General features: G+C 36.4%; 1 protein-coding gene across 6 annotated transcripts in view; it reads right to left on the bottom strand.

Moving 5' to 3' along the window:
* TMEM63A (transmembrane protein 63A) overlaps window positions 1–13,047 on the bottom strand; it is a 60,029-nt gene that overhangs the window by 15,741 nt on the left and 31,241 nt on the right. For all 6 annotated transcript variants that reach the window (XM_083348853.1, XM_083348858.1, XM_083348855.1 and 3 more), the window contains 6 exons: window positions 7,337–7,470; window positions 6,497–6,634; window positions 5,538–5,691; window positions 4,756–4,862; window positions 1,782–1,868; window positions 435–494 (listed from right to left, as the gene is read on the bottom strand). In XM_083348853.1, the coding sequence (XP_083204979.1) occupies window positions 435–494; window positions 1,782–1,868; window positions 4,756–4,862; window positions 5,538–5,691; window positions 6,497–6,634; window positions 7,337–7,470 (680 nt within the window). The remainder of the gene's footprint in view (window positions 1–434; window positions 495–1,781; window positions 1,869–4,755; window positions 4,863–5,537; window positions 5,692–6,496; window positions 6,635–7,336; window positions 7,471–13,047) is intronic.

Here is a 13,047-nt window from a genome sequence, read left to right as displayed (position 1 = left end):
GGGGCCAAGGGCTGCACTAAAACAGAAAGGCTGCAGTGACTGGAACAATGTTTCTAAGTAGAAGAGACAACGTATAAATGTGGATACCACCAGTTTTTCTGGGGTTTTAGGATATGTTTAAGAGGCATTTGAATTTTTAGAAAGCTATAACAGTCTTTCTTATGTTGCATAAAAGCCATACACAATGCCTCTCTTTTCAATGGAATAATTTTAGGTCACACGCTTTTGGGGAGCAATGCTTCTGAAGACACAAAGAGCAATGTTTCCTATTTATTCAAAATCATTTCCCAAGACAAACAAATTATCACATAAGAATCTGTGGCTTCCCACTGGGTGGTTCCAATTTATGATTAATAAGTAAAATAGTAGTTAAAGACACATGCATATCCTGGGCCAGTTAGCAAAAGGATGAAAGCTTACTTTTAGATACTTACTCTAATCTAATTTTAGATTCAGATGCTTTATCAAATACCCAGCGAAAGAAGAAATCCAGACTGAAAGAAATGTTTAGCGTTAATTTCTTCAATTTACTACATCAAATAGAAGAGAAAAATTAAGTACAACAAATGTAATAGTTTTAATTGTCTTACATATAATTTCATTGTCATATGTTACTATCACCACACTTATTATGAAAGCATAAAAGTTATTTTAAAAAAATCCCAAGCTACAGAATGGTCCATGTTTAACAATCATTCATTCAGCCATTATTCAAACATTTGACAGCATTGAATGAGTGGTACTTACTGGTCCTCAGAATTTCAGCCATCACAATATTCTTTGGTCATTATTTGCAACCTTTGTTGATTTCCGACAAGTAAAGTCATTGGGGAAACCAGCAAGAAGTTGCAAGTGATAAGCATATAACAACCACTCATGATCATTAACTTAACAACAGCAATTGGGACTGCCAAAACTGCTATCACTAAGCAACACAACCATGTAATAATTGTGCTTTACAACAGAGAACTACCTGTATCGTGTTTGATTTGAACTTTTCAGTCAATGAAAATCAATTAAAATGTCTTTAATTTTAAAATAAAATAAAAATAGGAAAGTGTTTTGGATAAAATCCAATGAAATTCTGCTCTTGGTGGAATTATTCAGATGGTGTAAAAAGCAAAAATAACACCAGACCAACCCACTCCCCTCCCCAAGATGGACATGGCAAAAAAATCAATTATGGCTGAAGGCTCACTGGAACAGAACTAACAGTGACCTTTGAAATGCCATGACTGTTTAGAAATGATTCCCCTGTCCCTATATCTGTATCCATGGAAAAGGGGGGGGGGGGAAACGATTACATGAAACGTCAGAAGGTTATGTTTCTATAGTTCCATAAACAGAACCTAAATGTTTATGAATGAATTGTCCACTCACTATATTCCTCCCAGAGAAGATTTCTAAGGTGTGGGAAAGTTGTAGAACTAAAAGGCAAGCCCTGTGGGCAATTCTGGATTTCAGCCATCAAGAAAACATAGATATAAAAACAATAGACATAGACCAAAATGTGTATAAGGTAAGCAAGTGAAAAGAATTCTACCTCTCAAACACTTAAATGTAGAGAGCTGCTGATTATTCCTACATAGTTCATGAAAATTTTGTACTGCAAAGTGGACATTAAAAAATGGAGGAAAAAAGAATTAGGAAGAAAAAGAAAATATTTCTCTGGCATGGCAAAGATTGTTTCAGATATTTAAAGGCTGCATATTTTTAAAAAAACATTAACAGAAAAGAAATCCTCTCATAATCAGAAAGCTAGAATTTAAGATAGCTTTTACCTAGTCAAACCAAGCGAAGGTAATATTAGTACCATGAAGATCAAAAATGAATAAATCTTGTGCATCATTAATCTGTTTTCATCAGACCTATTAAAAAAGAAGAAAATGATTGATCAATAGTTGTCAAATATTATTAGGTTTGATAGTTACAAATGGAAATGTTTAAAATTAAAATTTGGAAATAAATTGATTTTGGATTACTCTGGAGTTGGCGGTATTTGCTACATACAGTGCTATTTTTATACTGATTTCTGTCAGTTCTACCTAAAAAAAAATCCTTTAGTGTAAGCATCCGTAAGTCAAATACTGAACTGGATCTGAGAAGCTATACATTGAATATTATTTGCTCAATCATTTAGTTGACTATTTTCAGTGAAATGGCAACATGTTAAGTATAAAAATAATTTCTTTATTTATGATCCAAGACCAAGTCACAAAATACAGCACATCTCCTGGCTAGGAAGGCTCCGCTCATTGTCACTCACACCCTGGTCACCTCCTATTTAGATTCTATAATGCACTCTACATGAGGCTGCCCTTGAGAAGCACCTGAAAGCTTCAGTCGGTACAGAATGTAGCATCACAGACACTTACATGTGGTCCTAGAACAGCGTATATCACACCTCAGCTCTGTGAGCTGCATTGGTTCAGAGTTTACTTCCCGATCCAATTCAAGGTGCTGGTTTTGACTTTAGCCCTTTGGCAAGACATGGGGCCAGATTATCTGAGGGACCACTTGTTCCTGATTACATCTGCCAATCCCATCAGATATGGCAGAAGAAGTATGTTGTAAGTTCTACCTTCTGAGAAGTTGCATCTAGTATAACCCAGGATATAGGTCTTTTCTGCTTTGGTGTCCAACCTGTGAAACATCATCCCCATAAGGTGAGGTTGGCCCTCACCAACTGTTAACTTTCCATAAGCCCCTTAAAATGTGGATGTGTCAACTGACCTGGAGATCTCAAGGCAATGGTGAGTTGTTGAGATTGATCCACTACTGCACAGGATTTAAACTGCACAGACTGCTTTCCTTTGCAGGGAGCACTTTGTCATCTGGCTTTGTGCTTCATAATTCCTGCTCTTGATTCCTACTTTGTTTTGATTTTGATGGGTTCCTGATCAAGCCTCTTGTTCATCCCTTTGTATTTGTCAAACTATTGTGTGCTATTTGATTATGGACAGTCTGATTCAGATTATGCCTTCTCCTCAGCCTCTGCTAAGCCCTCATGCACATATACACCCTATCTCTTGCTTCCCCAACTCTTCCAACTCTTTCTCTGTTGCCTCCCCATGCCACTCTGTTGCAATCTCTCCAGACAAGTTTTCCTGATGTTTTTACAAACCTCACTGGAAATGTATTGCTCCTAAATACTTCACTCCTTCCACAGTGTGCGTGTATTCCTGCCCAGCGCCTCTGCAAGCTTCACCCCAAAGCACCTGCATCACATCCACATTTTGCCTGCCTATTGCATGACTATTTTTTCCCCTCTCTAAAGCCAGGACATGAAATACATTTTGTGAGATGAGCAACCGTAAAAATATGATGCATACAGCCAAGCAAGCATAACAATACATATAAAAGGGGGAGAAAACCTATAGAATTAACAATTCATTGAAGATGTTTAGCAGTTTCTATAAGCTAAGGCTATAAAGAAAATAAATAAATAAATAATTTATTGCCTTCAAAACACCTGGATATTGATAATTTAGTAAGAAAACCTCAATCTTTTCATGATGAATAGAGTCAGATTGAAGAGTGGGTATATTAGCTCTTGATTATCAATGCAAGTACAGTGGGCATTTTAAAAGGATGTGTGAAACAGACTCAACCTCTAAGTTTGAATAAATATATATAATTAGGGAGTGAACAACAGGGCTGTAAGAGATAAGAAAGCTTGGCTCAGTCTGATTATCCTCTGCTTAAATTCCACTAGGATTTTTCTATGCCTAAAGCAAGTATATACAGGTAGTCCTCAAGTTATGACCATAATTGAGCCCACAATTACTTTAAAGTAAGGCATCATGTGACCAGGCCAGACAAGTAAAAACTGGTTTCCAGTGAAAACATTGTAAATCACGGTCACATGACTGCAGGGTGCTGAAAATGGCCATAAATGTGGGCTGGTTATTGAGCATCCAAAATTTGAAACTGGTTGCTAAGCAACCAGTTATAAATCAAGGGCTATCTGTATATGTATGGTTATATATTTATATATTAAAGGGACGTGGTGGCTCAGTGGGTTAGGACGCTGAGCTTGTCGATCAGAAGGTCGGCAGTTTGGCGGGTCGAATCCCAAGTGCCGCGTAACAGAGTGAGCGCCTGTTACTCGTCCCAGCTTCTGCCAACCTAGCAGTTCAAAAGCACGTAAAAATGCAAGTAGAAAAATAGGGACCACTGCGGTGGGAAGGTAACAGCTTTCCGTGCGCCTTTGGCGTCTGGTCATGCCGGCCACATGACCACGGAGACGTCCTTGGACAAACACTGGCTCTTTGGCTTTGAAACGGAGATGAGCACCGGCCCCTAGAGTCAGAAACGACTAGCACGCATGTGCGGGGGAACCTTTACCTTTATATTTATATATTAATGGTGTGCTGTGTTTTAAATTTTGTGACTTGCTCTTGGACCATAAATAAACAAATAATTATAATAATTCCATCAATTGCAAAAGACCACACTGCTTGGATCTGACATATACTATGCTGATACATTACAATATCCTAAGGAAGAATTCAATACATATAAAGGTCAACACAAGCTAAAGAAATGGCAGCTGTGACTTTACATTATGTGAACAGACATTAATAATTAATATAACTATTATTTTGTAGTTTACGTAAAGTTAAAATCAGAACTGTGCAGAAAAAAATGTGGGGAAAATAGACATTACTACAAATTCTGAATATTCTCCCTTGCCTTTCCTATCTTTTAAATCCTCCAATGTAATTTGATGAGCCAAAAGAAAGATATTCTTACTTTGTCCAGTGTGATTCAAACACTGTTGAATAATAGACAATTGTTGGTAGCAAAGCTGTAAAGGACCACAAAAGGAGTGTTGGGAAGAATTGGCTAATAACAGGATTCTGAGGAAAGAATAGAGAGAAATATAACCAGTTCTGTAGAACTACCTTGAATGCAACCAAGCTAAACATGTTTATTGTATCAGCTTAACCACCACTGAAATAAAATTGGTCTTATGAAAAGAATAATGACATGTAGGATTTGGAAAGAGATCCAAGTATTTTAGCAGCTTAATCCAAAAACAAAGATAACAATTAAAAAAGAAAATACTTGGTGATTACCATTTCCAAACAAAATCCTTTAAAACAAGATGAACAACTTTTGGTGGCAAGGAACTGACATGACAAATTCTTGAAGTGTCTAAGGGCTTAGATTGGCATGATGCTGAGATTATCTCCTTCTTGTGAAGGTAGAATTTTAATTGATGTTAAACTTACTGAGGATATAATTTTGTGTTTCCTATCTCAACAATGCAGAAGAATGAATTCTGGCAGTAAAATAGACAGTGTACCAGGGAACACAAATATTGGACTTGGGACTTAAAGGATGAAGTTTGCTTGCCTATATTTGAAAAATATCTGTCAATGTTTATTAAATGTGATTATATTTCACCTTATCTAATTTTTCTTTGCCTTACATAAATTAGAATGATATTTAAGTTTAACCTCAGAGCTAAATCTTTTATGAGTGCATAAAAAAGCAGAGATGATTAATATCAGATATAGTGCATTACTCACATTAAGATATTGTATAGGTTTGGTTACATAGAACTTGTCCATTGTTGAAATTATGATTGAAGGGGTTGTCAAGAAAAAGAGGCCAACAAAAAGGAGTAAATTGATAAAAAGCCATCTACCCCACCAATTCCGTCCTTGAGTTGAGAGGTTATTCCTGTCAAGAAAAAATAGAGAAGACAGCAATTAATAGTGCTTATTTTCCAAACTGGTATTAAGAATATGGCCTGTTTTGTTTAAAATAAAAAGATGTAAAAATGAGAAAGTTATAGGTAAACCTGAAGTGGACATGGAATGGGCAAAAGGATTGCTTATGTCCTTCCCTGGCCTGCTGCTTCCCCCAATGCAAACTAATCATCTACCTCCCCTCCCCCATATACACATTATTTCTTCACAATGCAGCATTTGTTTGCCTTTACAGAAGAATCCAGAAAGGCCCCCACTGCAATAATTTTTACCGAAAGGTGACAGAGCTCTGATAAAAATTCCTCTAACTCTGGAACAGAGCTTGTTCAAAATGAGAGACAAAAAGTTCATCTAGACTCATAAATAAAAATTGGCTAGATTTCTTTCACATTAGTTTAAAATAAGGATTTGAATGCTCAGTCTTGACTGTAAGACATGTGTATTGGTGAACCAGAATATAGAAGTCCTGCAAAATACAGTGGTGCTTAAAAGTTTGTGAACCTTTTGAATTTTCAATATTTTAAGCAACACTGTACCTTAAATCATTTATAAAACATGCACTAAACTAGTTTATATTTTTACTCTGGAGATCAATGTAATGGTTTTGAGATTGTATTTTCAAGATGCTCTATCAATTTCTAGCTTCAGAATTAAATAATCTGACAATAATATAGATAATAGCTAAAATAAATTTCATTCATATTCTGGAAAAAACAATGGCAACAAATTTCATTTCTTTTACACGTGAAATAAGAGGGAAAAATAAGATACATTACCAACAAACATCCTGAGGATATGTAGCATATTTAATATTCCACTTGGAAATCTGAAGGTCTTTGCTACAGGTTGATGGTTGAGGTTCTCCTTTGCACTTAAAGCCTTGACATTTACAGGCATTGTAATCTTTAAGAATGCTACAGTAAAATTAAGCATTTTAGCTTTTATGGTTGTCTCAGCATAAATCAAATTTTTTTATAAACTGTACATACAGGTTGTCCTCAATTTTATGACTATTTTTACAGCAGACATCAAGTGAATTATGCGGTCAGAAGTCCAAATCCATTCCCCCAAATGTTTTTTTGCTGAAAACCAGCAAAAAAATACTGTAAATTTGATGTGTGATTGTGGGGTGCTGCAACCAATTATAAATGTGAATCAGCTGTCAAGCACATAAAATGTGGTCATATCACCATGGAGGGAAGGAGACAGTGAGACATTTTATGACAGCCAGAAGTGCTTTTTGGGTCATAAAGCACTTTTGTCAAGTTTGTTGTAAGTCAAAGACACACAAATAAAGTATATTATAAGAAAATGTTTACAATATTACTATCGGAAAGATGTAATGATTGATCTGTTATCCAAAGCAATGTAGCCCAATCAAGAGATCCATTTTACTAATCAATGATATATACTACAGAGATGCCTTTTAATAGGATTTCTGTGTTGCAGGATCCAATCTGGGTTGGTCACTAGGACCATCACCAGGATTTCTTTGCATTGCCTTCAAATAGGATTTAATAGAACTGCTTTGGGAGGTAATAGTAGGGATAGACTGATGTTTCATTTCATTTAAAATAATTAATAACAATAATAATTTTTTAAAAATACACACTCACATAGAGGCCATAGTTATCCTCTGGAATGTTACAAAAGCCATTCCCAATGGCTTATCCTGAATTAGCTCCTCTTCTTTCAAGTATTCTTCCACATATTTTTGGGTAACTCCAGTATAATAATCTATAGCATCTTCCTGTTGAAAAGCAGAGTGCTGTTACCTTTTAATATTCAAGTATTTATATACAGTCATGGCCGAAATTGTTGGCACCCCAGAAACTTTTCCAGAAAATCAAGTATTTCTCACAGAAAAGTATTTCAGGAACACATGTTTTGCTATACACAGGTTTATTCCCTTTGTGTGTATTGGAAAACAACAAAAAAGGGAGGAAAAAAAGCAAATTGGACATAATGTCAAGCAAAACTCCAAAAATGGCCTGGACAAAATTATTGGCACCCTTTCAAAATTGTGGGTAAACAAGATCGTTTCAAGCATGTGATGCACCTTTAAACTCACCTGGGGCAAGTAACAGATGTGGGCAATATAAAAATCACACCTGAAAGCAGATAAAAAGGAGAGAAGTTCACTTAGTCTTTACATTGTGTGTCTGTGTGTGCCACACTAAGCATGGACAACAGAAAGAGGAGAAGAGAACTGTCTGAGGACTTGAGAACCAAAATTGTGGACAAATATCAACAATCTCAAGGTTACAAGTCCATCTCCAGAGATCTAGATTTGCCTTTGTCCACAGTGCGCAACATTATCAAGAAGTTTGCAACCCATGGAACTGTAGCGAATCTCTCTGGTCGTGGACGGAAGAGAAAAATTGATGAAAGGTTGCAACGCAGGATAGTCCGGATGGTGGATAAGCAGCCCCAAACAAGTTCCAAAGGAATGCAAGCTGTCCTGCAGGCTCAGGGAGCATCAATGTCAGCGCGAACTATCCGTCGACATTTAAATGAAATGAAACGCTATGGCAGGAGACCCAGGAGGACCCCACTGCTGACACAGAGACATAAAAAAGCAAGATTACAGTTTGCCAAAATGTACTTGAGTAAGCCAAAATCCTTCTGGGAAAATGTCTTGTGGACAGATGAGACCAAGATAGAGCTTTTTGGTAAAGCACATCATTCTACTGTTTACCGAAAATGAAATGAGGCCTACAAAGAAAAGAACACAGTACATACAGTGAAATGTGGTGGAGGTTCAATGATGTTTTGGGGTTGCTTTGCTGCCTCTGGCACTGGGTGCCTTGAATGTGTGCAAGGCATCATGAAATCTGAGGATTACCAAAGGATTTTGGGTCGCACTGTAGAGCCCAGTGTCAGAAAGCTGGGTTTGCGTCTAAGATCTTGGGTCTTCCAGCAGGACAATGACCCCAAACATACGTCAAAAAGCACCCAGAAATGGAGGGCAAGAAAGTGCTGGAGAGTTCTGAAGTGGCCAGCAATGAGTCCAGATCTGAATCCCATTGAACACCTGTGGAGAGATCTTAAAATTGCTGTTGGGAAAAGGCGCCCTTCCAATAAGAGAGACCTGGAGCAGTTTGCAAAGGAAGAGTGGTCCAAAATTCCGGGTGAGAGGTGTAAGAAGCTTATTGATGGTTATAGGAAGTGACTGATTTCAGTTATTTTTTCCAAAGGGTGTGCAACCAAATATTAAGTTAAGGGTGCCAATGTCCAGCCCATTTTTGGAGTTTTGTTTGACATTATGTCCAATTTGCTTTTTTTCCTCCCTTTTTTGTTGTGTTCCAATACACACAAAGGGAATAAACCTGTGTATAGCAAAACATGTGTTCCTGCAATACTTTTCTGTGAGAAATACTTGATTTTCTGGAAAAATTTCTGGGGTGCCAACAATTTTGGCCATGACTGTATAAAATCCTATTTCACTGTTCCATTTGTTTCTTTTTATTTTCCTTCCCTAGCTGACTAGCAGTTTCATGCTCAGTTATTTCAATAATAATAAACCAAACTTCTAAAAAAAGTTACCATCAGTTGGGTGTATTGGAACCAAGAGTACCATATTTTTCGGACCATAAGACGCACCTGACCATAAGACGCACCCAGTTTTTAGAGCAGGAAAACGAGAAAAAAAATATTCTGAACCAAATAGTACCGGTATACTAGGAAGGAAGGAGGGGAGAGAGAGAAGGAAGGAAGGAGGGAGGGAGGGAGGAAGGAAGAAAGAGAGAGATGGAGAGAAAGAAAGAAAGAAAGAAAGAAAGAAAGAAAGAAAGAAAGAAAGAAAGAAAGAAAGAAGAAAGAGAAAGAAAGGAGAGAGAGAAAGAAGGAAGGAAGAAAGAAAGAAAGAAAGAAAGAAAGAAAGAAAGAAAGAAAGAAAGAAAGAAAGAAGGAAGGAAGGAAGGAAGGAAGGAAGGAAGGAAGGAAGAAAGAAAGGAGGGAGGGAGCAAGGAAGAGAGAGAGGGAGAGAAGGAAGGAAGGAAGGAAGGAAGGGAGAAAGAAGGGAGGGAGAAAGAAAGAAAGAAAGAAAGAAAGAAAGAAAGAAAGAAAGAAAGAAAGAAAGAAAGAAAGAAAGAAAGAAAGAAAGAAAGAAAGGAAGGAAGGTACCGGTAGTTTCTTTTCCCTGAATAGGTTTTCTAAGATGCCGAAGCAATTTCAAACAATTAGCAGTATTATCTTGCAAATGGGAAATCACTTCCAATAAACTTCGCAGAGAAACCTGCAGGGACAACTCCTCACGGCTTTGCTGGGGCAAGTCGCCTATGAGGTTTAGTTTAGCAAAAACTATTTCTTTAGCAGCGAGGTAAAAGAAAGAAAATGTGCGCGCGCGCAGGGAGGGGGAGGCAGTCAGAAGGCATGGCAGGCACGTCCGTATTTCCACCCCTGCCGACCAATCACAGGGGCGGGGTGGAGAATTCCACGTCTTCATTCAATCACGTCTCTCCAATGGAGCTGATAGACTGCGTTGACTGAACGGGAGACAAGTGTTTTTGCTTACCTTCGGACCATAAGACGCACCTCGTTTTTCCACCCACTTTTGGGAGGGGAAAAGTGCGTCTTATGGTCCGAAAAATACGGTAATTTATGTTTTCTTGTTTTAACTCATCTAATAATTTAAGTTGCCAATTATTCCCTTCCAATCTAAGTAATTCCTTATAGGAAACCATATCCAAACTCACTCCCATAGATACACCTTCTATCGCATGTCCGGGAATTCCCCAAATAGGTATTTTATAATTTAACTTATAATAATACTTTTTCCAGACACGTAACAAAGCACTTCTAAGAATATGAGATTTTAAAGCCCTGTCTACCTTTTTGTCATAAAGCAAATATGCATGCCATCCATATACCAAGTCCCAGGGCTTTTTTTCTCATAGAACGCGAAGTATTCTTTTATTAGTTAGATTAAGCCAATCGCTAACCCATGTCAAAACCACCGCATCATAATACAATTTCAAATTAGGCGCCTTGAGTCCCCCTCTTTCCCTAGCATCTTGCAGAATCTTAAATTTGACTCTTGGTTTTTTCCCCGCCCAGATAAATTTATTAATACCCTTCTGCCATTCATCAAGGTTGGCATCCTTTTTCAATATAGGTATCATTTGAAACAAAAAGAGAAACTTCGGCAGAACATTCATTTTAACAGCTGCAATTCTTCCCAATAGAGATAATTGTAATTTTTTCCAATTATTTAAATCCTTTTGTATCTTCACCCATAGTGTTTCATAGTTATTCTTATATAATTTTGCATTTGAAGCTGCAATATACACTCCCAAATACTTAACCTTTTTTACTATTTCAAAACCTGTTAATTTGATTAACATTTCCCTATCACTCACAGACATATTCTTAGACAATATCTTGGTCTTATCACTATTTACCTTAAACCCAGAAACCTTACCATACTGAGTTTCCATCAAATCTATAACCGATTGTATCGGTTGAGATAAAGTCACAACCAAGTCATCAGCAAAAGCTCTCAATCTATAATCATTCTGTTTTATTTTAATTCCCTTTATCATAGAAGACTCTCGAATTTTAATTAATAAAATCTCCAACGTTAATACAAACAACAATGGTGATAGGGGGCATCCCTGTCTTGTACCTTTTTCTATTTTAAACATCTCTGTTAACCCCCCATTAATTATAATTTGTGCAGTTTGTTGTTGATATATAGCTTTAATAGAATGTAAAAATCCTTCTCCAAAATTCATTTCCTCTACAACTCTAAATAAAAATTGCCAATTCAATTGATCAAAAGCTTTTTCTGCATCCAAAAATATCAACGCTGCAGGGACTTGGTTGTTTTTATCCAGATATTCAAGCAAATTTACAATTTGTCTTACATTATATTTCATATACCTTCCAGATATAAATCCCAATTGATTACTATGAATCATTTGCTTTAAAACTTGCATTAATCTATTAGCCAATACTTTAGCAAAAATCTTATAATCTATATTCAAAAGCGATATAGGTCTATAATTTTTAGGTTGAGTAAGGTCTTGATCCTCCTTTGGAATCAACGATACAAAGGCTGTCCTCCAAGATGGAGGAACTACTCCTCCAGTCTGAATTTCATTAAACATCTTTAAAGGTTCAATCATTTCAACCAACAACGTTTTATAATAAATTGCTGTTAATCCATCTGTTCCCGGGGCCTTGCCCACTTTCAACTGTTTAATAGCTAAAGAGATTTCCTCTGATGTCATTAAACAGTTCATCTCAAGTTGTTGTTCTTTTGAAAGCCTAGGAAAATGTGCTTCCTATAAATATTTATCTATATCTAAAGCTTGTATGTTTTCTCTAGAATATAATTTCTAGTAAAAATCTAAGAAACTCCTCTTAATCAATTTTTGTTGATAGACTTCTTTTCCTTTATATTCTATTTTATCTATAGTACGTAATTTCTGTTTCTTCCTTAATTGATAAGCCAACCACCTACCAGGCTTATTAGCGTTACAAAAGGCATTATGCTTAGCATAACGCAAATTAGTTGCTACTTGGTCAGCCATTAACATACTAAATTGTTCTTTCAATAAATGTATCGAGGTCCTTAAATTATTATCCAATGGATTCAAAATAAAATCTTTCTCCTTAGATTAAATCTCTTCCTCAAAATCTTTACGTTTTTGCATTTGCCTACGCCTATAAGCATTATTCATATAAATCAAGACCCCTCTCATGTACGCTTTACTAGCATCCCAAACCATTCCCATCGATGTACCTTTATGCATATTTATAACAAAAAATTCTTTCAGATGTTCTCTACATTTCTGCAAAAACACCTCATTTGTGAATAAATTTTCATTTATTCTCCAGGATCTTCTATTATCATCTTCAGCAAAAAAACTCCAACCAAACAGGGCTATGATCCAACAATGTCCTAGAAAAATCTTAACATTCTTAACCCTAGAGAGAAGATCAGTAGTAATTAAAATAAAATCAATCCTAGAGAAAGATTTATGTCTATCCAAAAAAAAAGTAAAATCTCTGTCCTTCATGTTCATTTCCCGCCATACATCTCTCAGCTCCAAATCCTCCTTCAAATCAAAAAAGGCTTTGGGCAGTTTCGAATAATTAGGAGGGTTTTTAGAAGATCCCTTCCTATCTTCAAATGAGTCCAAAACTCCATTCCAGTCCCCCATCAAAATAACAGATTTATAATCCAATTCGATTAGTCTTTGATGTAAAAATTTAAAAAACTTTTGCTGTTGTTGATTTGGAGCATATAATCCAATAAGAAGAACTTTCTTTCCTTGTAGCAACAATTCAATACTAACATATCTCCCTTGTTTATCCGATT

The sequence above is a fragment of the Vipera ursinii genome (assembly GCF_947247035.1).
Source record: "Vipera ursinii genome assembly, chromosome: 1".
Taxonomy (NCBI): Eukaryota; Metazoa; Chordata; class Lepidosauria; order Squamata; family Viperidae; genus Vipera; species Vipera ursinii.
The sequence above is the reverse complement of the archived record's forward strand: the minus strand, read 5'-3'. Positions and strand labels throughout refer to the sequence as shown.